The sequence below is a fragment of the Oratosquilla oratoria genome, chromosome 12 (genome assembly GCF_046742065.1).
Source record: "Oratosquilla oratoria isolate Oo_2021 chromosome 12, ASM4674206v1, whole genome shotgun sequence".
Classification (NCBI taxonomy): domain Eukaryota; kingdom Metazoa; phylum Arthropoda; class Malacostraca; order Stomatopoda; family Squillidae; genus Oratosquilla; species Oratosquilla oratoria.
Genome location: NC_134788.1, coordinates 34,748,842 through 34,775,955, shown reverse-complemented (window position 1 = coordinate 34,775,955; position 27,114 = coordinate 34,748,842). Strand labels below are relative to the sequence as shown.

At 42.0% G+C, this 27,114-nt stretch overlaps 1 protein-coding gene across 5 annotated transcripts; it reads left to right on the top strand.

Annotated features, from left to right (window-relative positions):
* Window positions 1–157: 157 nt before the first annotated feature.
* LOC143031363 (CXXC-type zinc finger protein 1-like) lies at window positions 158–27,114 on the top strand. 5 transcript variants are annotated; one of them, XM_076195081.1, is made up of 15 exons: window positions 158–268; window positions 1,928–2,061; window positions 4,543–4,633; window positions 5,975–6,089; window positions 7,591–7,772; window positions 10,356–10,943; window positions 15,263–15,481; window positions 16,443–16,580; window positions 16,865–17,032; window positions 18,589–18,747; window positions 21,150–21,287; window positions 22,531–22,755; window positions 24,583–24,730; window positions 26,388–26,478; window positions 26,585–27,114. In XM_076195081.1, the coding sequence occupies exons 1-15, from the start codon at window positions 260–262 to the stop codon at window positions 26,853–26,855; spliced, it is 2,676 nt and encodes an 891-aa protein (XP_076051196.1). In that variant the 5' UTR covers window positions 158–259; the 3' UTR covers window positions 26,856–27,114. The 5 variants fall into 5 exon arrangements, with proteins under 5 accessions (XP_076051196.1, XP_076051200.1, XP_076051198.1 ...); XM_076195085.1 differs by lacking the exon at window positions 158–268 and adding an exon at window positions 453–537; XM_076195083.1 differs by lacking the exon at window positions 158–268 and adding an exon at window positions 1,241–1,741.

Sequence of the window (27,114 nt, the reverse complement as noted above, 5' to 3'; positions counted from 1 at the left end):
TGAGATATTCAATTTTCGCATGATAATTGTCAATCATATCATTGTTGTAGTTTAAAACAAACAAATATGCATACAAATAATCAATTTGAAAATTTACCGAAAAAATCACATTATACTCCATGCAGTTTATTTACAATAATAACAATTTAGTACATTTCTTTTTGTCTAATACTTACTGATTGGTGGATGTAAACACAAATAGTACTGTGATACTTGTTTATGAGGATAATTACGTTTTTCTTCTGTATAAAAAGTCAAAATGAGTTTTGTAAGTTCAAAGTACAATCTTCAATGTATTAATGAATGATATGAAATACAATTTTATTTCTCATGGGAATATGTAAGGAAATCAAACGAATTTGTAGTAGCTAATGACAGTAGATTGGAAAGTAGTTTAAGTTTGGTAATATTTTATTTAAACTAGTAATATATGTTGCTTCCGGTTTCCCCGACTAAAAACCCGTGTCCCCACAGTAGCCGGCAGCGGTGTTCGGCCCTCCTATAAAATTCTTTGAGAAACTGATTTGTCCATGCTGTGTTAGTGTTTATAATTATAAACATATTTTCTCCAATTCTCACGTAAAAAATTGAAGGGAATTAAGGGAGTTGATAAATAGTAGCTGCACAATGTCTCCTATTTAAAAAGGGAAAGTAAAAAAAAAATGCATGGTTTGATGATGCAGTAATTAAAAGAAAATAATTAATAGGAAAAAAAATTAAAAGTGAAGGAGATTAACTGAATAATATACAGGAAAATGGGAAAAGACTACAATCATCCGATAAGGAAATTTTGTTGATCATAATGATAATCCTCTAAACCATAATAAAGATCGTAAATGATTGACATTACTGAAAAAATATATATTTATTAAGATAAGTTGAAATTTCAATATATATGTGTATGTATATATATATATATATATATATATATATATATATATATATATACACATGATGTGTGTGTGTGTGAGTATAAATAGTATATATATATATATATATATATATATATATATATATATATATATATATATATATATATATATATATATATATATATATATATATATATATATATATACACACTTATGCAACATAGAGGCCAGAATACCAATTGCCCAAATTAAGACTGATATCAATACATAGTAGTAATGATTTGTCAGAAGTTAACTGTACTTGTGAGAACAACTGTTCTCCAACAGTGGAACTAACTGATAAGGAAAACTTTGATAAAGTAGATAAAATTGTTTTTACTTGTGAATATGAGTGATATCTTCAGATAATTCTGTGGATGAAAAGAAAATGTAGCTGACTGTCATATAAAGAGAAGAATTATAGAAAGACTATTGAGATGAAAAAAAAAATAAGTTTTGCAATAACAGAGAGAAAATTAAATTTGAGAAATTAGTGACAACAATGTGAATGGTCATTGAGACAAATTAACTTTATATTGAGTGATGAAAGATTGAATTAATATTATAGTAGATTATAGATAGTGCCAAATATTGATGATGCACTTTCTTGGCACATCATTTGATGCTGTGGAACATAAAAATGTTATGGGAAGACACAAGATGAATGAGTATTAATAAAGATGCAACGGAATGGCATACAAGTTGTCAAACTTATAAATAGACAAATAACTAAAAGGAATACCTGAAGGCAGTATCCTGGGACTGATCATTTTTGAAATGTGTAGATAATAGGCCAGTCCTAAATACTCAAACCACATTTAAGTACTTGGGTGGGTACCATCAAAACACACACACACACAATCTTACAGGGGTGAAAAGGCCCATTCATATGTAAATATGAGTATATATTACTATTTTTATTGTTGTATTTATTTGTCTTTATATATATTTTTTCTTAATTAACAACTTCATTATTGATAATCTTGCAAATTTACTAAGTGATGGTGTATTTTCAGCGCTCGGAGATTGCCAAGCAGTTTGATCTGCCAGAGCGGCAGAGCAAACTGAACACAATGTTACGAGAAGAAGGCCTGAAAGATGAACAGGTGTACTGCATTTGCCGTACGGCAGATGTGACCAGGTTTATGATGTAAGTTTTATAAGTATTTTCCTCTTATTATTATTTATTTAATTTTTATTTTCTATTTTATTCATTTACTTTTTATCTTATTTTATTTATTTACTTTTAATCTAATTTTATTTATTCTCATTGTATTTTTCATTTATTTATTTATTATTATTTTTTACCGTATTTTATGGCTTACAAGACGCACTTTTTCCCTAAAAACTACCCTGAAAAATACTAGTGCGTCTTCCAAGACAAATGTTGTAAGGCAACACCCAGGCTCAAGTGAGCTTGGACACTTGACCAATAGCAACCTGGATTTGTATGTTGAGTTATTACACTGTGATGTTAGCTTAAGTACTATTTAATTCAGCCTTTTATATGATGTAAACTCAGTACAGTAGTGATAACTCTGCTGCAGATGAGAGTTCAGAACTTTTACACAAATCCAGTGGTGACGAGTTCTCGGGATTTGAGGATGAATAAATTTCTTTCAAGTTTTATATTTCTACATACATATTTTTAGAATTTTTAGTTTATTCTTATGAAAATAAAATCACCCTTGGACAACGAAAAATGTATAGTATATTTACTAATCACCAACTAGTATCATCGCCATACAGATAAAATTGGACAAGTGATTTCGTAAAGTAAACAGTATGTCCAATACGTGTCATCGCCCGCCACTAAAACAAGAAGCAGAGATGGACTGCTTCACGGTGTGTACATATTTACCTATGGTATTTTTATATACATAGTTGTAAATTTGTGGTGAGTGCTCCAGCAAATTTGTAATGAGTGCTGAGACAATAGTGTCTTGCAGACTCCTTGCTTCTTATGTTTTTGTGTTCAGTGGTGGGGAATATGGTGATAGTGTTCTTGTATGAAAATTACTTTTTTTTTTCCTTTTTTTTTCAAATATTAGGGTGCGTCTTGCAAGCCGTAAAATACGGTATTTATTTTTATTATTATTTTTATTTAATTACTTATTTTTATTTATATTTATATATATATATATATATATATATATATATATATATATATATATATATATGTATATATATATTTCTCATTCATAATTAACTAAAAGTGTAATTTTTATTTCGTTTTCCCATTGTGCCATCTCTTATAGCTATGGTCGTCAATGATAACTTGCTTGTTACGGTCATGTGGGAGATTTACTAGATAGACTTACATTCCCACTACGGGAGGCTTACCACTTGTCTGCAGATTCTGTCAACACCCATTGGACAAGACCCAACACCTCTCCCCATCAACTTTGACCATCTTTCCTCCTCATCTCCCCTCGTGTTGGGATTGAGACGCGTAAGTTTAATGGCGTCAATATTTCAATGACTCTATTGACGTCCATCTGGACTAGAGTGGTGGAGCATTCTCTCATTATCCGAAGTTTGTTGGGTCACATGAATTGTCACCCCAGAACACCCACATGAAGAATCGTCACCCCATGAGATCCCATCTGAAGAACTGTCACCCCAGTATGCTAAATATCAACAGTGGAATAAAGATTAGGTTAGGTTGAATGAGGGTTATAATTATTGTCATCAACTTATACAACTGAAGAATCGTAAACCCAGGACGGCCATGAAGAATCGTCACCTGTACAAGTCTGGGGTGACGATTCTTCATGTGATCCGATTTGTCTATACTCAGGAATGCTGGTCGTCACTTTGGACCTTGATTAGCTCACCTTTCTACTGTTTTCCGTAAAGCTCTCCTTGACCATCGCCGTGACACCGCCTCTTTGGCGTATTTTCCCGCATCTTCATAGTGGCTGGCGACAGTCCTTGAACCGTCTCGTAGATCTCTCTGGGAATAAACTTTGGGCCGTATTGGTGCGGAACTCTTTATACATCTATCTACATGCCAAGAGCTTTTCTCCCCCCTTTCAAGGAGGTAGCCAAATCAGAGGCTTATACCTATTCCCAACCATTTCTCTGCCTTCCGCCCCTCCCATCTCAGCTCCTCATGGATGACGGGTCATCCCTGCATCCGCCAATTGCCCTGGGTTAAACGCAGTGCAGCAAGATGCAGTACATCCACAGCAAGGCCGCATCACCTCATCGGCAACCCACACTCTCTGTCCCCTCGTGCAGAAAAAGAGAAGACGGGGGAGAAATCCCTTCAGGCTGCGTCAAAATATCATTCGCACACAAACCCCCCCCCCCCCCAATCCTTCTGTGTCACCAACTGGAAATGGTAAGGATGGGAGCAGTTGCTGCCAGTCATCAGCTCTCGGTGAGCGAATGAGTGTACAAAAAACCATCCAAGTTTATAGGGATCTTGGGCCTGGTCTGGACATGGAGTGTCAGCCCCTCAAGGCTGCACCTCTTGGTCACTGTGAAGGGATTGACGAGTTTTGAAGATGGGCAGCCGTCCCATACGTCTTGCAGAACCGTCACACGCAGCTACCCGTCTTTGGCCTCTGGAGACGGGTTTTAATGTCGTACAGGTTTTAATGTCATACGGGTTTCCCCCACCCAGAGGCTGCGATCGCTGTGAGGAGTGGTACCACGGAGACTGCATTCGCGTCACAGAACACCAAGCTGGCCGTATTAGGAAGTTTTACTGTGAGGTACGTAAGACAGATAACATCAGGTGGGACAGGTATGTGCTTGCCAGCAGGAGACCTTTTGTTCCATAACTAGGTCTGATGCAGGAAAAATAATAAGTAAATAAAAAGTAAATAGATCAAATTAATAGATAATGATAGATGATAAACGAAGATAAATAACAATTTGTAATAAGTACATAATAGATAGGTATTGAAAAATAATCAGATGAATAATAATAAATAATTTGATAATGAAATAGATAGGTAGATGGTAGGCATTACGGCCCATTGACGTAAATGCAGCATTTGGTAAAAGGGCAACACTTGCTGGGTCCCGTTTCCTACGTTCTAATTTATCCTACCTACTCTCAAACTCATGTAGTTCGGAGTTTGTCTATGGCTGCATTTACACCAAGTGAATTGAATCGATTCATGAAGAATGATTACTATTCATAAATCATGTTGATTTGCCACACTAGTTTCAATGTAACTGTTTATACCAGGTGAATTGTATCAATTGATTTGTCTGGTGTATATGGTTATATTGAAACTAGTGTGGCGAATCAACACAATTCATGAATCATGTTGATTCTTCATGAATTGAATCAATTTGATTCGCTTGGTGTAAATGCAGCCTATATCCTTGATTTTCACTTATTGTATTTAGATTTTAATTCATGATATACCTTTAACCACTTAACCACTTTGGCATGAGGACACCTATGTAGGCATCTTGAGGTGTGAGTGGGTACATGAGGATTATTATTATTATTATTACTTTTTTTTTTTTTGTAGTAGTAGTAGTACATGAGTTACTCACAGATCCTGTGAACTCGTTTGATCACGTTTTCTGTGTTTATTATTACTCGGAGTAAAAGAGAAGGAGTAATACGGCAGTGACTTTATATTTTGTAATGCAAGTAGTGTGACGAATTGTACACATGGCAGCCGATGCCGCATGTGAGAATTTGACTCGTACTGAAGTGGTTAATCTCTTCAATACGAGTCAAATTCTCACACACAGCAACGGAAGGCTTGATGTACAATGATTTGATGATGCATCACAGTACTCGTGTTGTAAAATATAAAGTCGCTTCTGATTTACTCCTCTTTCACTCTGAGCAATGATAAAAACAGAAAACGAAATCAAGCCAGTTCACAGAATTCGTGAGTCACTCCGCTTCAACTACAAAATATAATCAGGACGTCAACACCAGCATCCTCGTATACCCATTCGTGCCTCACGACACCTATGTAGGCGTCATTGTGCGGAAGAGGTTAACGACGTAAGCAGTAAGAAGCAGTTTGCTGAATAAAAATGTCTGGCAGTAGATGAACTAAATATATGGCCTCTGTTTACAGAAATGCCGCCAGAAATTCCCCGGCCTGGAGATCAAGTACAAGCAGAAGAAGCCACACCACCGTCAGCAGGGAGAAAGCGCGCCCGCAAGCTCTCAAAAGCACGCCAAACATTCGTGTAAGAGCAGACAGTTAGTCCATTCTCTTTGGTGGTTACTCACAGTGTAAGGTTCTAGTGTGATGGAGTTCATTCTCTTTGGTGGTCACTCTCTGTGTATGGTTCTAGTAGCAAGGAGTCCATTCTCTTTGGTGGTCACTCTCTGTGTATGGTTCTAGTGAGATGGAGCCCGTTCTCTTTGGTGGTCACTCTCTGTATATGGTTCTAGTGGGAAGGAGTCCATTCTCTTTGGTGGTCACTCTCTGTGTATGGTTCTAGTGGCAAGGAGTCCATTCTCTTTGGTGGTCACTCTATGTGCATGGTTCTAGTGTGATGGAGCCCATTCTCTTTGGTGGTCACTCTCTGTGTATGGTTCTAGTGGGAAGGATTGAAAGGGATGAACGTGTGGGATGGATGGAAGCAAGTGAACGAAAGGAAGTCAGGGAGTGGGACATGCTCCTCTTCCATGACTGGTCACCTCACTTTGTGTGTGTGTGACGGGTGGACAATTCCAGTCTTACGGTCGTTGCTCAGTGGGATCCTTAGGAGCAACTCGTGGTTGCCCCCAGACAAAATCTAGGTGTCCTGGTTGCATGGGTGAGCAAATTGTCCACCCATGTGTGTGTGTGTGTATTTACCTAGTTGTATTTCACAGTAAGGGGAGCTACGCTCATGGTGTCCCGCCTTCGTATCCCCCAGTGTCTAATTTGCTCTTAAATTCATGAATGGTTTCTGCACACACTATTGTTTTGTCCAGTTTGTTCCAAGTGTTCACCACTCTATGTGGAAAACTGTTCTTCTTCAGATCTCTTCTATAAATATGGTTTTTGAGTTTCTTTCCATGTCCTCTTGTCCCAATTTAATAAGTCCTCTCTATCGAGTATTTCTGTGCCCTTCATGATTCTATAGATGGTCAGTAGGTTACCCCCTCTCTCTTCTTTGCTCCAAAGTCAATAACTCCAATTTAGCCAGTCTCTCCTCATATGACAAGTTTGAAAGTGCAGGAGCCAGTTTTGTGGCTGCTCTCTGGATTCTTTCAATTTTCCTTATATTCTTTTTGGTACTCAGTACCAAAAAGAATATAGAGTGTGTGTGTGTGTGTATTTACCTAATTACAGTACAGAAAAGGAATGATGCTCATTGGGTCCCATCTCCTCTTCTCTAATTTCCTAACATACCTAGACTCAAATTCATGTACAGTTCCAACTTAATCTGTGTCTTGATTTCCAATTATTATATTTAGATTTGAATTCTTGTATTGTTTGAGCTTGGGCTAAATCACCATCCAAGGTATTCCACATATTTATACATATATATATGAAAAAACTGTGTTTCTTCACATCCTTCTGATATGTGGTCTTTCTTTATTAACTTCCATGACCTCTTAAAGCCCTCCCATCTTTAATCAGGAGATCTCTTCTATCAGTGCAATGTAGTAGCAATGATAAGTAAAAAGTAATAAGATAAAAAGAAAAAAAAAAGAAACAAAGTGAGTTGGGACATAATTGCCGTCCTTTTACAGCCTCCCGCAGCAGTCGTCCTCCTGGTGGAGGAAGTAGCAGCAGCAGCCGACGATGTGGCGAGTGCGAAGCCTGCTATTTGCGTGAGGACTGTGGCCGTTGTGAACACTGCAAGGACATGACAAAGTTTGGCGGCCCGAACAAGTTCCGACAGAAGTGTAAAAAGCGACAGTGCCGCAACTTTGTGAGTTGGTTTTTTTTTTTTTTTTTTTTTTTTTTTTTTTTTTTTTTTTTCTACCGATTAATCTATATTCATTGAGTGATTATTAAAGGGGTGGTGGATGGAGAAAGCCTTTAATGTTAACATTACAAAGAAAAGGATGGTTACAGTGTGAAGTAAATACAGGAGAGTGTATTACTTGGGAAAGATGTTCCCTTTAAATTTTTTGCTGTGAGTGTGCGCAGGAATTTACTTATGTGCAAACTTTGCCTTCTCTGTTTAAAAGTCTGTGCGCACCCATGGGGCCAAAGTCATTTTATTTGCAATGAAAGAGTTGTGGGGGGACAATTATTGGTTTGATTTTTTTTTTTTTTTTTTTTTTTTTTTTTTTTTCCTCTAGAATTTATAAGGTGATGTTTGGGTGGAACCTCTTTATTGAATGGATTTTAATATCATTTGAAAACCTTGTGTGTGTGCATATTTTCTCTTTATGTGCAGGAGTTGTAAAACAAGAGGGATAAGAGGGTGGAAGGGAGGGGAGTATGTTAGGGATGGAACGGGTGGGATTTTTTTTATTTTTTTTTTATTTTTTTTAATATGGTCAGTCAGTCACCTTTTGGCCTTTGCTTTCTCTTGTAGAAGACCTGCAGCGTAAATGGCTACAACCGCCAAGTTGGCTCATAGGTCATTCAGAGAAGAAACTTTGCATTGTTGTCTGAATTGTCTGAGTATTGGATACTCCCTTTGATTACCCATAATTACAGTGGTTCTTAACCTTTTTCAGTGCCCTTAGTACCCCTTGATATCTCAAAAAAAAAAAAAAAAAAATGTACCCCCATCCAATATAGATACAATGCAAACATGTGAAAAGGATTAGCGATACAAACCTTGCTGAGAAAGGATTAGATCTATTCAATTACTGAACAAAAGGTACTTTTTTTTATTTCAAATGTCAATTTGTAGGATACAATAAATGCACATTTGTTTTCTTGTGATAAATATACATTACCATTGCACTGGCTGTCATGTTTAACCCCTTCCATACGGTGCCGCACACGAAGGCGTCATGGGGAGCGAGTGTATTCGCGAGGCTGCCATATCGGCGTCTTGATTATATTTATTGTAGTCGCCCCTGTGTTTTTACATTCTCTAAAATGTGCCCTGAATCCCATTCTCTGTGGTATTCAAAATTCGCGGGTGAAAGAGAGAACGATCGATATAAGCGGTGACTATATTTTATGATGCGAGTATTATTACGACACGTCGTACGGCTGGCATTGGCTGCTGCCACTGAGATCTAAGTCCATGACGCCTACGTGTGCGGCACCGTATGGAAGGGGTTAAGGTTTCATACCCCTTGGTTCAAATCACTGCTCCCAAAACTTGCACACCCGTACACCTTACTGGCTGCACGTAACAGACTGGTTCCCGTAAAATGCCTAGATCCATACGGATCTCCCTTCTCCGCTCCTGTGGGACACTTCCTGTCTGTAGACTCATAGACACACATTGAACAGTCCCATCAGTCACTCCACTATTATTGCTCCACTATTTGTCAGATAATATTCCTAATGACATGTAACCAGTCTAGGTGCCTTTCCAGCATTGATATCATTAAACACGGTGTGTACCTCCTGTTTTACTAGAGCCTTGTCGTTCTCGTGTCACCACCCGTAGCCTCAGTCAGTGCCTCCCAGTTGTCCCGTATATTCAACAGCTCTTTAATATACAGGAATACCTCACTATACGACCAAATGCTATAAAGTACATAAGAACATAAGAATGAAGGAGACTGCATGAGACCATAAGGCCTACACTAGGCAGCTCCATATCCATCACCACCTGTCATCCCCATCCATAAAGTTGTCTAATCATTTCTTAAAACAACTGATAGTTTCAGTGCTTACTACATGGTTACTAAATTTATTCCATTCGTCGACCACCCTATTAGTAAACCAATTCTTGCCTATTTCCTTTTTAACCCATTCAACTCCGATGACAAGATGTCTTGTCATTTGGTCAAATAAAACAAAAAATCATAAAACACCAAAATGTTTGATCAAACACCAGAAAAATATGACGTCAATCCTCGCTTCGCTCGCGAGCGAAGCGAGGACTGACGTCATATTTTTCTGGTGTTTGATCAAACATTTTGGTGTTTTATGATTTTTTGTTTTATTTGACCAAATGACAAGACATCTTGTCATCGGAGTTGAATGGGTTAAATCTAAATTTGTCCAGTTTATAACCATTACTGCGAGTCCTGCCCTGTTGTTTTAATATGATGACCTTGTTTTCATCACCCTTGTGATGTAAACAAATGTTGGGTGTTGTATGTGAGAGCCCCAGGAGGCAAAAAAAGAATTGAGGGGGGGGAGGGGGTTGACAGGGTCCATGAACACAACCCCCCTCCTATTTATGTGTAAAACCCCACCTCGATATACGAATTTTCGCATTGCGACCAGTCAGCTGGGAACACAACTCGGTTGTATAGTGAGGTATTCCTGTACTCAACATTTCTGCCTCTCACGTCCTTCACTGGCCATCAGCTCCCTTTACCTTCACTCTTTACGAATTTTTAACGGTGACGGAAAATATTTGCCACAGGTTCATCTCTCCAAGAAGTCATCCAGCGCCACCGTCACGTCTACAGCCACAACCTCCATCACTACATCTACGAGCAGCAACAGCAAGAAGCACTCGGTCACATCCTTATCTTCCTCCTCGTCTTTTTCCTCTTCCTCGTCCTTCTCGTCCTCGACACCTGCCAAGAAACAGCCAGAGGAACCGCCCTCCAAGGCTACCCCCACTGCAGCCGTCAACATGAGCACAACCACCTCATCGTCGACTGCAATCAGCAGTAAGAGCAGTCTCGTCAGAGTTGGAGGAGGTACGTCCACTACGGCGACGTCCGCCACGACCACGTCTGCCGTCACGGTTGGCTCCGCTGTTGCTCTCACCACACCCATTGCTGCTTTGCCCACCGCCACTCCTACGGCCACCACCTCCACCCCCAACTCAACCTCAACTGCCTCCGTCACCACCACTACTCCGACGACACCTACGGTTCTGAAGGACAGAAATAATGGTCGGATGGAGGAGGACGCCAGGGAGTCAAAGAAGAGATCCCTACCGTCTCAGGACAGCTCTACACACGAGCGTAAAGAGAAGGAGAGTAAACTGCACACACGAAAGGCAAGTCAATGGATTAGATTTATATTTGTCATAACTCTTAAGACTAAATGTTATAGTGTATTATTTACCTAGTATTTACCTTCCACATCTGTAGAAGGCAGGTGTGGAAGGAGTGAACATAAGGGGGTGACCTAAGGTGAGATGGATGGATGGGGTAAAAGGGACACTGGGAAAGAGGGGAATGTCTGTTGAGAAGGACGGGAGAGGACAGAAGACAGAGGTGAATGGAGAATGGTTGTATATGGATGATGTGATCCATGAGGTGGAATGGGTGGGGGATGGGGGTTGAGGGAGTATGTGTGAGAAAAATTTGACGCAGCCTGAAGGGATTGCTCCCCGTCTTCTCCTTTTCTGCATGAGGGGACGGAGAGGGGGTGGTCGCCGATTTAATGAAGTGGCCTTGCTGTGGATGTGCTGTGTCTTGCAACATTGCTTCTGACCCAGGGCAGTGGGCGAGATGCAGGGATGACCCGTCATCCAGCAGGTGCCAAGATGAGAGGGAAGGAAGAAGGTGAACGGGGATGGAATGGGTGGGAGTGGATTTTATGCCTTGGATCGTAAGAGGCGAGAAGAAAGGGACGGGGATTGGGACTAGGCATCCTTCTCCTTGTAGCCCCACAGGGGACATTCCCAAACAAAAAAGAGAAGGCATAAGAGGGTCTGGGAGTTTTCGGACCAGCATCCTAAGGTTTGGGTCTTTTAATGTGTGTGGATGTGGTACAGATGAGAGTAAAAGGGAAGAGATAGGCAGTATGTTTGTGAGAAGAAAGATGGATGTGTTGGCTTTGAGTGAAACTAAGTTGAAAGGAAAGGGTGAGTGTAAGTTTGGGAGTGTAAATGGGAGGTTATCAGGAGTGAAAGAGAGGGCGAGGGAGGGAAGGGGTGGCTATTCTAGTAAGTGAAGAGATAGGTAAACAGGTAGTGGAGTGGAAGGAGGTTTCCTCAAGGATAATGTGGATGAAGGTGAAACTGGGAAAGGAGATGTGGGTCTTTGTAAGTGCATATGGACCTGGCAGTGAAAAGAGTGTAGAAGAAAGGGAGGCCTTTTGGATATATTTAAATGAGTGCATAGAGGATTTAGGAAGAAATGTAAATGTAATAATACTGGGAGACCTTAATGCTAGGGTAGGAAATGGTCCAATCGATGGAGTGGTTGGGAAATGTGGAGTTCCAGGAAAGAATTGTAGTGGAAAATTGATGTTGGAAATGTGTCTAGAAAGAGAGTTGATGATAGCAAATACAATGTTTCGGAAGAAAGTCAAACATAAGTACACATGGGAGAGGGTGGTGGAGGGAAGGGTGGTAGATAGAGTGCTAATGGATCATGTAGTGGTAAATAGGATTATGATGGGAAGAGTTAAGGATGTACATGTGCTAAGGGGAGAGGGTGGGGGAATATCAGATCCTTTTTTGGTGGAAGGTAAGTTTAGAGTGGAGGATAGATGGAGAAAGAGGAAAGGGACAAAAGGTAGGGAGGTTCTTAGAGTGAACTCTTTGAATGAAAAGGGAAAGGAGAAGGAGTATGAAAAGAAGCTGAAGGAGGAGTGGGAGGGAGTAAAGGATAGAGTGGAGCTGGGTGTGGAGGAGGAATGGGGATGGTTCAAGGAGGGAGTCATAAAGTGTGCAAGGATGGTGTGTGGAACAAGATGGACAGGGGGAAATAGAAGAAAGGGTAGTGAATGGTGGGATGAGGAAACAAAGAAGGTTGTAGAAGAGAAGAAGCGAGCTTTCACAGATTGGTAACAAAATAGGATGAGGGAGTCATATGAGAGGTACAAAGAAAAGAAAAGAGAAGTAAAGCAAAAGGTAAAGGAGGCAAAGAGGAGAGCAGATGTGAAATGGGGTAAGAGTATGACAGAAAATTTTGAAAGTAATAAAAAGATGTTTTGAAAAGAAATTAAGAAAGGAAGAGGAGGTGAATCAAGTAGAGAAGAAAAGGTAAAAGGTGCAGATGGAGAGATGATAATGGGGGAGAAGGCAGTAAGGGGAAGATGGGCAGAATATTTTAGGGAGTTCTAAATATGAAGGAGGATAGGGAGGGAAAGATAGCTGCAGTGGGAAATGCTAAGAAAATGAGAGTGATGAGTGAGGAAAATGGAGGAGAAATAAGGAAGGATGAAGTGAAGGCAGCAGTTAAGATGATGAAAGCAGGTAAGGCACCTGGTCTGGATGGATGCCATGCAGAATGCCTTAAAAAAGGAGGTACAGTGATGGTGGACTGGTTGGTGAGGTTATTTAATGTTTGCTGGAGAGAAGGTAGAGTGCCGGAGGACTGGAGGAGTGCTTGTATAGTTCCACTTTACAAGGGAAAGGGGGACAAGTGTGAATGTAGTAGTTTCAGAGGGATTAGCTTGTTAGTGTAGTTGGGAAGGCTTATGGGAGGATCTTGATTGAGAGGATTAGGAGAGGAACAGAGGGAGTAATTGGTGAGGAACAGTGTGGATTTAGGACAGGTAGAGGTTGTGTAGATCAGATTTTTGTGGTAAGACAGATATGTGAGAAAGCTATAGGAAAGGGGAAGGATGTTTTTTGGGCCTTTATAGATCTGGAAAAGGCTTACGACAGGTTAGACAGAAAGGCACTGTGGGAGGTTATGCAGATATACGGGATAGGAGGAAAGCTTCTGGGAGCTGTCAAGAGTTTTTATGAGAGTAGTAGAGCTTGTGTCAGGATTAGAAATGGAGAGAGTGAGTGGTTTGAGGTAAAGGTGGGACTTCGTCAAGGATGCGTAATGTCACCCTGGCTGTTCAACTTATACATGGATGGGGTAGTGCGAGAGGTAAATGCAAGGGTAGTGGGTCAGGGATTGGAGATGGTTAAAGAAAATGGAGAAAAGTGGGAGGTGAGCCAGCTGTTGTTTGCGGACGACACTGCGCTTGTGGCAGGATTGTAGGAGGGATTGAGGAAGTTGGTGACAGAGTTTGGGAGAGTGTGTGATAGAAGAAAGCTGAAGATAAATGTGGGTAAAAGTAAGGTGATGAGATGTACAAGGGGTGAAAGTGGCAGTAATCTGGAAGTGAGCATTAAGGGAGAGCAACTGGAGGAAGTGGATAGTTTTAGATACTTGGGTGCAAATGTGGCAGGAAAAGGTGGAGGTAGAATGTAGATAGAGAGAAGCGAGTAAATGCCTTGGTGGATTAAAAAGTGTAATGAGGAATAGAAATTTGGGAATGGATGCTAAGAGGAGACTGTATGAAGGAGTAATTGTGCCAACAGCACTGTATGGAGCAGAAACATGGAACATAAGAGAGGAAGAGAGAAGGAGTTTGAATGTGTTTGAGGTGAAGTGTCTGAGAAGTATGATGGGGGTTATTAGGCTAGATAGAGTGAGAAATGAGGAGGTGAGGAGGAGAACAGGGGTGGAAAAGGAGTTGGGAGATAGGGTTGATGAAAGAGTATTAGGATGGTTTGGACACATGGAAAGAATGAATGAAGAAAGACTAGTAAAAGAGGTATGGAAGGCAGATGTGGAGGGAGTGAACATGATGGGACGTCCTAGGATGAGATGGATGGATGGGGTGAAGGGGGCTTTAGGGAAAAGGGGAATGTCTGTTGAGGAAGGACAGGAGAGGACAGAAGACAGGGGTGAATGAAGAATGGTTGTATATGGAAGATGTGATGCATGAGGTGGAATGGACGGGGGGATGTGGGGTGAGGTAGTGTGTGTGAGCAAAATTTTGACGCAGCCCGAAGGGATTTCTCCCCGTCCTCTCCTTTATATGGGGGGACGGAGAGGGGGATCGCCGATTTAATGAAGCGGCCTTGCTGTGGATATGCTGTGTCTTGCGACACTGCTTCTGACCCAGGGTCAGGGTGCAGGGATGACCTGTTATCTAGGAGGTGCTAAGATTGGAGGGGTATGGAGTGTATTCAGGGATGGAATGGGTGGGAGTGATTTTATGCCTTTTCCTTTTTGGCTACCTCCCTGGTAAGGGGGAAAAAGCCTTGGTATATGTATGTAGGTATGTATTTATTTTTATTTTATTTTTCCAGTAATGGGATTTCTCCTTGTCTTCTCTTTTTCTGTATGGGGGAAGGAGAGAGGGGGTCGCTGATTCAATGAATCAGCCTTGCTATGTATGTGCTGTGTCTTGCTGTATTGCTTCTGACCCAGGGCAACGGGCAAGATGCAGGGATGACCTGTCATCCAGGAGGAGCCAAGATATGACAGAGGGAGTGGTGGGGTGAATGGAAGTGGAATTGTGCCTTGTGACTTTGGCTACCTCCCTTGCAAGGGGGTGAAAAGCCCCTGGTATGTGTACGTATGTACGTATTTGTATTTTTCCAGTTGCTTATTTATCTCACTCTTCCCTCATCAGCAAAAGAAGGACCCGGTCGGTAGCTCCAAGAAGCGCAAGACGCGGCATCCGTCCTCAGACTCCGACTCCGAGGCTGAGCCCCCGCTCACACTGGGACGAGGCGACCCGTGGTCCCCCAGGCAGTGCTTTGGGCCGCAGTGCATGCAAGCGGCCCGTAGCGGAAGCAAGTACTGCAGTGAGGACTGCGGACTAAAGCTGGCTCAAGCGCGCGTCTACTCGGTAGGTAGTCCAAGGTTTGGTGGCGGTGTGTTTCCCTTCATTGTTTCCTTCGTCTTCTCTATTTTACATACGAGGGGAAAACGAAGGGAAGAGGTCACTGTTTAAGTGAAGTGGCCCTGCTGTAAATGTGCTGTGCCTTGCTGCATTGGCCAGGAGACAAGAATGACCCTTCATCCAAGAGGAGCTAAGACAAGAGGGAGGAAAGGGTGATGGGTGGGAGTTTGCTCATGCCTTGACTTGGCTACCTCTCTTATTAGGGGAAAGAAGCCCTTGGTATATGAATAGATAGATCCTTCAGTAATACATCCAGTAGAAGTTTGAATACAGTAGTTTCAGAAGAACCAATCTATTAAATGTGGTTGGTAATGTGTTGATTATTTGTTGCCTTGAGTTTCGAACATACGCGTACCAAGGACCTTTCCCCCCTTACGAGGGAGGTAGCCAAAGTCAGAGGCATAAATCCACTCCCACCCATTCCGCCCCCCCACATACTCCACTCCCATTCACCACCTCTCCCCCCCCCCTTCCCTCTTTTCTTGGCTCCTCCTGGATGACGGGTCATCCCTGCATCATGCCTACTGCCATGGGTCAGAAGCAACGCAGCGAGACACAGCACATCCATAGCAAGGCCACTTCATTTTATCAATGACCCACACTCTCCATCCCCTCGTGCAGAAAAAGAGAAGATGGGGAGAAATCCCTTCAGGCATCTGTCAGTAATTTCAGAAGGATCAATCAGTATTTACCTAGTTGTATCTTACGGGAAGTGGATCTATGCTCATGGTGTCCTGTCTTTGTATCTTGCAGTGTCTAGTTTGCTCTTAAATTCGTGTATAGTTTTTGCACACACTATTGTTTTATCCAGTTTGCTTTTTTTTTTTTTTTTTTTTTTTTTTTTCCTCCATGAACTCAGATTGATATTTAGTTTCTTCTTTCTCCCCCGTCTTCGCGCGACCTGTAGGTCTTGCCGCAGCGGATCCAGGAGTGGAAGATGAGTCAGTGTGTGGCCGAAGAGCGCGATCAGAAAGAGCTCGACCGGATACGTAAACAGCAGTTGGAGGCTCACAGCGTCCTGCAGCAGCTTGATCAGCGGCACCTGGTAAGTGTGAAGCTCATTGGCTGAGCGGGTTAAGGCATCGTTATTTGTGGCAAAGGTTGAGAGGATGGTGGTTCGAACCCTGCCAGTGGCGAAGTTTAACTGAGGGTACAGTTTGTTAAATTCTGTGTGACAAAGTCCCCTGTGAGGGGTGCCGTCCTAGTCTTCCGACGGGGGGGGGGGAGTTTGTGACGTTAAATCTATCATCGTCGTTATCACTGACGGGAGAGAGAGAGAAAAGAAAATCAAAAGTATTATTTAATGCTAATCTGGCTTCATCATTACAGGAATTGGACCGTCTGGTGGAGCGGAGCAAGAACGTTACAATTGACCCCCAGGCGGACGAAGAGGGAGAAGAGGAAGGAGGAGAAGGGAGCAGCATTTACTGCGTCACTTGCGGACACGAAATCCAGACCAGGAGGGCCGTCAAACACATGGAGACGTGCTTTAACAGGGTAAGCTTAACCGCTTCGGTACGAAGATGCCTACATAGGCATCGTGAGACACAAGTGTGTACACGAGGATGCCGGCATCGGCATCATGATTATATACATTTTTTGTAGTTGTACATGAGTTACCCACGGATTCTGTGAACTGGTTTGATCACGTTTTCTGTGTATAATTATTGTTACGCAGAGTAAAAGAGAATGAGTAATACGGCAGTGACTTTATATTTTATAATGCTAGTGTGATGAATCATACGTATGGTAGCCGATGCTGCGTGCAAGAATTTGACTCGTACTGAAGTGATTGATAGTGCACAAACACTCTCCTTGCTTTTTGTGCACGCACACATTAGAGAGTGTGTGAAAGAAGAAAGCTGAAGATGAATGTGGGTAAAAGTAAGGTGATGAGATGTACAAGGGGTGAAAGTGGCAGCAGACTGGAAGTGAGCATTAAGGGAGAGCGACTGGAGAAAGTGGATAATTTTAGATACTTGGGTGCAAATGTGGCAGGAAAAGGTGGAGTAAAGGTGGAGGTGGAATGTAGATTGAGAGAAACGAGTAAATGCCTTGATGGATTAAAAAATGTAATGAGGAATAGACATTTGGGAATGGATGCTAAGAGAAGACTGTATGGAGTGATTGTGCCAACAGCACTGTATGGGGCAGAAACATGGAACATAAGAGAGGAAGAGAGAAGGAGTTTGAATGTGTCTGAGATGAGGTGTCTGAGAAGTATGATGGGGATTACTAAGCTAGATAGAGTGAGAAATGAGGAGGTGAGGAGGAGAACAGGGGTGGAAAGGGAGTTGGGAGATAGGGTTGGTGAAAGAGTATTAGGATGGTTTGGACACATGGAAAGAATGAATGAAGAAAGACTAGTAAAAGAGGTATGGAAGTCAGATGTGGAGGGAGTGAACATGAGGGGACATCCTAGGATGAGATGGATGGATGGGGTGAAGGGGGCTTTGGGGAAGAGGGGAATGTCTGTTGAGGAAGGATGGGAGAGGACAGAAGACGGGTGAATGGAGAATGGTTGTATATGGATGATGTTGTGATGCATGAGGTGGAAAGGTGGGAGGATGGGGGGTGAGGTAGTATGTGTGAGGAAAATTTGATGCTGCCTGAAGGGATTTCTCCCCGTCTTCTCCTTTTATGTATGGAGGGACGGAGAGTGGGAGTCGCCAATTTAATGAAGCGGCTTTGCTGTGGATGTGCTGTGCCTTGCGACACTGCCTCTTACCCAGGGCAGTGGACAAGGTGCAGGGATGACCCGTCATCCGGGAGGTGCTACGATGGGAGGGAGGGTGGAGGGTAGTGGATTGTATTTAGGGATGGAATGGGTGGAATTTTTTTTATGCCTTTTTCTTTTTGTCTACCTCCCATGTAAAGGGGAAAAAGCCTTGGTATATGCATGTATGTATGTTTGAACAAGTTTATTTCCAGTTTTAATGTGATTAATTTTGTGGGTGGGAGTGGATTTTATGCCCTTGTATTTTGGCTACCTCTCTTGAAAGAAACAGACATTGGTATACGTATGTATAATTTCGTATTATTTTCTTCTTCAGCTGGAAAGCCAAACATCCTTTGGTTCCATCTACAAGACCCGCATCGAGGGCAACAACATGTTTTGTGATTATTACAACCCAAGTAACCACACGTACTGCAAGCGGCTGCGCGTCATGTGTCCGGAACACACAAAGGAGCCCAAAGTGCTCGAGAAAGAGGTTTGTTTATGTTTCTCCTCTGCAAAGAATCGAAGGGGGTTTTACTCCATTATTATTAATCCATTATATCTCCAAATTAATGCTCATTGTGTGTGGGTGTGTGTGTGTGTATATACCTAGTTACCTAGTTGTATCTTATGGGAAGGGGAGTTATGCTTATGGTGTCATAAGAACATAAGAATGAAAGAGACTGCAAGAGACCATAAAGTCTTCACTAGGGAGCTCCGTATCCATCACCACCTGTCATCCCCATCCATAAAGTTGTCTATTCATTTCTTAAAACAACTGATAGTTTCAGCACTCGCTACATGGTTGGTAAGTTTATTCCATTTGTCGACCACCCTTAGTAAACCAAGTCTTGCCTATTTCCTTTTTAAATCTAAATTTGTCCAGTTTATAACCATTACTGCGAGTCCTGCCCTGTTGTTTTAATATGATGACCTTGTTTGCATCACCCTTGTTAAAGCCTTTGATCCTCTTGAACACCTCTATTAGATCACCCCGCACTCTGGGTCTTTCCAGAGAGTGTAAGTTAAGGTGCCTAAGCCTCTCTTCGTAAGGCAAATTTCCGAGTCCATTAACATTTTGGTCATTCTTCTCTGTACTGATTCTAGTGAATTGATGTTCATTCTGTAGGACAAAGACCAAAACTGTACCACATAGTCAAGGATGGGTCTAACTATTGCTAGATAGAGTTTAATAATTACCTCTGCACTTCTATTCGTTACTGTTCTAGCAATGAAACCTAATGCTCTGTTAGCTTTATCCCTAATGCACCGTTTCCTGGTTTTAAGGTCCGGACTCACTAGAACTCCCAAGTCTCTCGCACTCAGTTTTCTCTAAAAGTGTGGTATCTAAGCTGTATCTATTTTCGGGTTGTGTATCTCGCAGTATCTAAATTGTTCTTAAATTCATGTATGGTTTTTGCACACACTATTGTTTCATCTAGTATGTTCCATACATCCACCACTCAATGGGGAAAGCTGTTCTTTTCCAGGTCTCTTCTATAACTGTCCTTTTTGAGTTTCTTTCCATGTCCACATGTGTTTCTCATATCCCAGGTCTTCTCTATCAAGAGCTTCCATACCTCTCATGATTCTACAGGTTGTCAACAAGTCGCCTCTTTCTCTTCTTTGTTCCAGGGTCAGTGACTCTAATTTTGACAATCTCTCTTCGTATGGCAGTTCTGAAAGTATGGGGGCCATCTTCGTAGTTGCTCTCAGGATTCTCTCAATTTTCCTTATAATCTTTTTGGTACTGGGTGACCTTAGTGTCGCGGTGTATTCCAGTCTTGGTCTTATCAGTGTGACTAGTATTTCCTTCACCATTTCTTCCTGTGTGTGTGTGTGTGTGTGTGTGTGTGTATGCATATGCATATGCATGTATTTACCTAATTGTAGTATATGGGGTGTTATTGTTGTAGTATAGGTTGTTATAGTATAGGGATGAATGGAGAATGGTTGTGTATGGATGATGCTGTGATATATGGAAGGGAGTGGGTTGGGGATGGGAGTGGGTGTTAGGGAGTGGGAGTGAATGATATTTTGACACAGCCCAAAGGGATTTCTCCCTGTCTTCTCTTTTTCTGCTTGGGGGTTACCGATTAAATGAAGCAGTCTTGCTGTGGATGTGCTGTGTCTTGTTGCATTGCTTCTGACCCAGGGCAGTGGGTGAGGTGCAGGGATGACCTGTCATCCAGGAGGAGCCAAGATAAGAGGGAGGGAGTGGTGGGCTGAATGGGAGTGGAGTATGTGGGGATGGAATGAGTGGAAGTGGATTTTATGCCTTTTGACTTTGGTTACCTCCCTTGTAAGGGGGAAAAGGCCTTTGGTAAATGTATGTATGTGCCCCTACTTGCCTGATTAAAGGTAAGCCATGCCTGTGTGGCAGAACAAGGAACCCTTGGGTTGTCTTGGGTATTACCCAAGTTGGATCACAGGAAGAATCATCACCCCAGACTTTGACAGGGTGATAATTCTTCACATGGGCTATCCTAGGGTGACAATTCTTCATGTGGGCCGTCCTGGGTTTGCGATTCTTTGGTTGTAAGTTGATGACAATAAGCATAACCTTCATTCAACCTAACCTAATCTAACAAACCTAACATAATATAACCTAACCAAATCTAACAACCTAACCTAACCTAATCTTTACTCCACTGTTGATATTCAGTGTATGGGGTGAGAGTTCTTTAAGTGGGATCCCATGGGGTGACGATTCTTTATGTGGGCGTTCTGGAGATGACGATTCTTTATGTGACCCCCCCAAGTTTTCCGTTGAGGCAAGAGGAGCCGTCCTCTATACTGTGGGACAGGCTGCAACTTGCTTCACTCTATCAATCAATAACTCGACACCCGAGCCTTCCTCACCCGATTTATTGAAGAATTCGATTTCCTCGACAGGTGTGCGGAGCGCCTCTCATCCGTAACCTGTTCGAAGAGACTGGGGAGATCTGCAAAGCGTCCAAGAAGAAGTGCTTACGACACTACTTCTGGGAGAAGTTCAGACGGGCCGAGATTGACATGGAGCGGGTGAGACAGGTGAGTCTTATGCATTGTTGTCGTCTCTTATCGATATTACCCAACACTGGTTCTCAGGCTGTACGGTGTCTTACTCCTGACCCGAGCATTGTGGCAGGGATACGCTTCGTCCATGAGGTGCCGAGATGGGAGGGGTGGTTAATTGGGTTTTATGCTTACAGTAATCCCTTGTTTTTTGCAGTTTTATTATTCACGGATTTTTCTAGGGTGGGTAAAAAATAGTAAGAAATATTTCCACCACTTGTACAGTATGGCGCCACCATCACCTCACTCCGCGTACGTCTCTGAACGTTCGACGTCGTTTCCGCTCCATGCGTGACTTTCTGTCTGTTCAGACATGCCCCTGTGCGGATAACGCCCGCTCTCGCACTCTTGGCATGCCTCCCGGAGAGAAATTAAAACAATACGAATGTCAGACACATTGTCGAAATATTCGTAACCCCTTCCATACAATGATGCCTACGTAGGCGTCATGAGGAGCAAGAGGATATATGAAGACACCGGCGTCAGCATCTTGATTATTTTGTAGTCGTAGCCAAGTAACTCCCATATTCCGTGAACTGGCCTGATCATATTTTCTGTGGTTGTTAATATTCAGAGTGAGAGAGAATGAGTAATAGAGCTGTAACTTTACATTTTATAATGCGAGTGTTGTGATGCATTGTCATACACCAGGCAGCTAACGCTGCCCGCAAGAATTTGACTCGTATTGAAGAGGTTAATTAGGTTTTGTGCGAAAATGGGTCAGGTGTATCTGTTGCTGTGGGGCTAATACGGAGGAAAGAGCCTTTGGTATGTAGGTATTCATTTTGTTCTGACAAATGGTTGAAACAGAGTAATAGTTTGACCAGTTTTAGTTATTCATTTTGTTCCGACAAATGGTTGAAACAGAATAATAGTTTGACCAGTTTTAGGTATTCGTTTTATTCTGATGAGTGGTCGAAATGGAGTAATAGTTTGACCAGTTTTAGGTATTCATTTAATTTTGACGAATGGTCAAAAGAGAGTAATAGTTTGACCACTTTTAGGTATTCGTTTTGTTCTGAGAAATGATCGAACCAGAGTAATAGTTTGACCAGTTTTAGGTATTCGTTTTACTCTGAAGAATAGTTGAAACGGAGTAATAGTTTGACCAGTTTTAGGCATTCGTTCTATTCTGATGAATGGTTGAAACGGTGTAATAGTTCGACCAGTGGATGAAACTTGAGACATTTAACCCAACTTTCCCTTTTTTCATCGCCAGTGGCTGAAACTGGACGAGTTGTTCGAGCAGGAGCGGGTCATTCGCCAAGCCATGACAAATCGTGCCGGCGTCCTGGGCCTGATGCTCCACTCGACTTACGATCACGAACTGGCACAGAAGCTGCAACAGTCACAGCAGTACGAGCAACAGAAGATTCAGCAGCAGTCGCAGCAATATCAACACAAACACCAACACCACCAAGCCGGCGACCAACATCATCACCAGGTAGGTCGTCCTCGTCAGAAGATGCAAAGAGTCCTTTGGAATGTCACTCTAATTCAGCGTTTCTCAACATTTTTACCCTTGCGTAACCTTGAAATTAAATTGCATGTCTCAAGGAACCCCTGCGCAAAAAGAAAAAAAAAAAAAAACACGTATACCATATCTTTCTCATTTTATTTTCATTGTAATATTAGGTTAGATAAGATGATGTCTTCATTACATTATTAAAATAACCAAGAATATGTCATGCATGTTTAATTATAATATTTTGTATAAGAAATAAAAAATGCATTAGCTTATCTCACTTGTTCGCGCGAAACCCTTAGGGACCTTTTGCGGAACCTTAGGGTTCCAGGGAACCCTGGTTGAGAAATGTTCCCTCTAAGCTGTGTGCATGTGCACATATGTTTTACAAGTAGTGCACATAAAGAAAAGAATTTGCTTACACAAGGTTTTCAAATATTAAAATTCATTTAATAAAGACGTTCCACCCAAACATTAGCTTATAAATTCTCTAAAAAATGTGGTAACTTGCCAACCGTCAAACCAGTACTGGGCGGTAATTGCTTTGGTGGAGGCAATATGTAATACAAACTTAAAAATTGTGCATATTTGCTTAAACCAACGGTTCTCAAACTATATTTGCTTAAACCAACAGTTCTCAAACTATGGGTCGCGAGATCAATTGTGATGGGTCACAGGGACATGGAAAAATCTCACATTTTCAGAGTATTTCAAATACTTGACTAATTAAATTTTTCGTTTAACCGCACATTACTTATGTAATGTGTGTTCATCCTCCGTTAATTTAGTATTGTTAAAGAAAAGCCGTACACATTATTTTTATTTTATTTTATTTTATTTTTATATTTTCCCCCAGAGTAAAGGGTATATATCAGTGTCCATTTTGTTTCTATTCTGGGTCGCAAAGGATTGAAATGTTCCAAATAGTGTCGCTCACGAAAAAGTCTGAGAACCACTGGCTTAAACAATCAGATGATGACTCGTATAGGTACACACGTACTTTTCGGAGAAGATGAAGTTCGCTCTCGAGCAAATTTCTGTGCACATGCACAGCAAAAAAAATTGGAGGGAACGTTGGTTCGCTGCCAGGTTGTATCAACTCTCGGAAGACATCTACATCGGATCAAACCAGTTTAGGGTGTAGCCTCGTTCAATTTTATTTTGGTTTAACATCACAGACAACCCCTGTCAGGAGGCTAGGATGGTGCCCCTCACAGAGGATTTTGTAGCATGGAATTTAATGAACCATGCCCCTAGTTCAACTTCACCATTGGCAGGGTTCGAACTGCCATCATCTCAACCTTTGTTGCAAGTAACGACGCCTTAACCTGCTTGGCCAGCTTTGTCGATTGGGGAAATATGAGAACCCAGGGGAGTTCCTTGGAGTCTGGGAGAATTTCTGCTCTTTCCCATTTCCAATTTCTGCCTGAGGGGACAGGGAGGGGGGAGTCGCTGATTTAATGAAGCGGCCTTGCTGTGGATCCTGTGTCTTGCGACACTGCCTCTGACCCAGGGCAGTGGACAAGATGCAGGGATGACCCGTCATCCAGGAGGTGCCAAGATGAGAGGGAGGGTGGAGGGGAGTGGAGTGTATATAGGGATGGAATGGGTGGGAATGGTTTTTATGCCTTTTTCCTTTTGGCTACCTCCCTTGTAAGGGGGAAAAACCTTTGGTATATGTGGGGGAAAAAGTTTGTTGGCAACCAAATGTATGATTAATCTTTGTTGCTACTTTACATGTGGTGTCGGCTTCCCAAGGGGAACACCAGGTTTCGTATTTAATTGTGCCATCTTTTTCCACTTCAGCAACACCAGGTGGGTGACCAGGTTCCTCCTCATAAGGCGGCGAGCGACAGGCGCCAAGACGATCATGCTTACGGGCGGACCAGCAGTGCTGACCGACACTGGCCCAGTTCTGATCACCAATACAGCTCCTCGGCACACAAACCCGCAGGTGAACTTTTTATCGAGTTGGAGTCATTGGGTATTGACCATTGTAATAGTAGTACTCAAAAAATATATATAATAATAATAGCTCAAGTACCAGAACAGCCTCGTAAGAACCAATAGGTCTGTTGCCGTTAGTTTAGCTTTAGGAATCATTTAGATAAACACCTAAGCAAGATGCTGTAGTGACTTTCATTTATTTGTCTGTGTATTATTATTTGCTTGATTCTCATTTATTATTAGTTATATGTCAATTTATTATTATTTACTACTTACCTGTTTATTATTTAATCATACGTATGCATTTATTTATTTTATTTATTTACATTATTATAGTTTTTATTTATTCATTTATTTATCATTATGATTTTTTTTGCATCTGACCTAGATATGGACCAAAAGGTCTCCTGTCAGCATGCTCCACCTTTGTAATCCTTTGTTTGTCCATGTAATTAAAATCTCTCAAATTCATATTTTTCCAATATTTACAATAAAAATTTCTTTTTGGGAGTAGAGTGGAGTGGGGGATGAAATGGGTGGGAGTGGAATTATGCCAAAATCAGGGACATGTACTCCCACCAATTCCACCGCCTGTTCCTCTCGCCCGCTCATATTACGTGCATCTCAAAAAATGCTGAAAATTTCCGCATTTTTTAAATACACCAGAATACTAAGAGTGCATCTTATGTCCAGATTTTGAGCCTCTTTGTTCTGATTTTAAGATTCCATATAGAGAAACTTAGAGTCTCATATGGTAGGAAAGGAAGGAGAGGAGGTAGAGGTAATTTGTAGATTGAGAAAAGCAAGTAAACGCTTGAGAAATAGGCATCTGGGAATGGATACAAAGAGGAGATTGTATGAAGGGGTGATTGTGCCAACAGGTTTGCATGGGGCAGAGACATGGAATTGAAGAGAGGAAAAATTTGAATGTGTTTGAGATGAAATGTCTGAAAAGTATGGCAGGGGTTACTAGGCTGGATAGAGTGAGAAATGAGGAGGTGAGGAGGAGTGGAAAAGGAGATGATAGAAAGGGCTGATGAAAGAGTATTGGGATGGTTTGGACACACGGAAAGAGTGAGTGAAGAAAGATTAGTAAAAGAGGCATGGAAGACAGCGGTAGGTGGAGTGAATGAGGTAATGACCAAGGACGAGATGGATGGGGCAAAGGGAGCATTGAGCAAGAGGGGAATGTCTGTTGAGCAAGAGGGGAATGTCTGTTGAGCAAGAAAGGGAGAAGGCAGGAGATAGGGATGCGTGGAGAGTGGCTATGTATAGATGGTGCTGTTATGCAAGGAACAGGCAGGGGGATGGGGGGTGCTTGTGTGTGAATGATATTTTGATGCAGACCAAAGGGATTTCTCCCCATCTCTTCTTCTGATGGCGAGGGGGGGGGGGGATTGCCAATTAAGTGAAACAGCCTTACTGTAGATGTACTATGTCTTGCTGCATTGCACTTGACTCAGGGCAGTGGGCAGGATACAGGGATGACCCGTCATCCATGAGGAGCTGGGAGGGAGTAGGTACTTGTCTTTGACTTGGCTACCTCCCTTATAAGGGGGAAAAAGCTCTCATGTACTTCGTGACCTCATGTTTGAAGACTTCCATCATTGCTCGTGCATCTTCTCCAGTCCGTTAACTTGCCCATCTCGTTCTTGTTCTTTCAGGCAGCGCTTCACGGGCGACTGTGGACCAGAAGCAGCAGCGTAGTGCGGGAGGTGACTCGAAGTACAAGGCACGAGTAGATTTAGACCACAGGTAACCGTTTCTTTGGTAACGAGTTTTCGTCTTTTTGTGACAAAGGATTTTTCTTGCACCGTACGATGAGTGTTGGTCCTAATACAGAAACAATTGCCTCCATCAGGTACAGCAGCAGCACCACCACGACCAAACCTCACCATACGGGAGGAGGTAGGCAAGGCACGGCCGCAAGTGGCGGCAACAGACAAATAGATGTTAGCCAGCAAAGATACAGCGGTGGAGGGGGAGGGGGTGGTGGAGGAGGAGGGGGCGTAAACAAAGACTATCACGTCGAACACGGATACCATTCAGGTAGTAAAAACACCAAAGCACCCCCGAGTACTACTACCAAGTACCATACAGACCACCAGTACTACAACCGCAAGCACAAATAGGAAATATATTTTATTATTATGTATATTGCTAGGAACACCAATTTTTTTATTATTGTATGGTAAAGCACACCCAAGTACAACAACACCATTCTCTTATTTTGACATGAAGTTTTTTGAGTTATTCTCGGCTCGTACTCACGGGTGGACGAGTCAAGCTGCAAGTGAACTCAAATTAACAGAGATCATGATAAATGTACAAGTTTTACCATTATTATACAGCTTTAAGGAATAAATAAATAAATATATTGCTCTGAGCCCG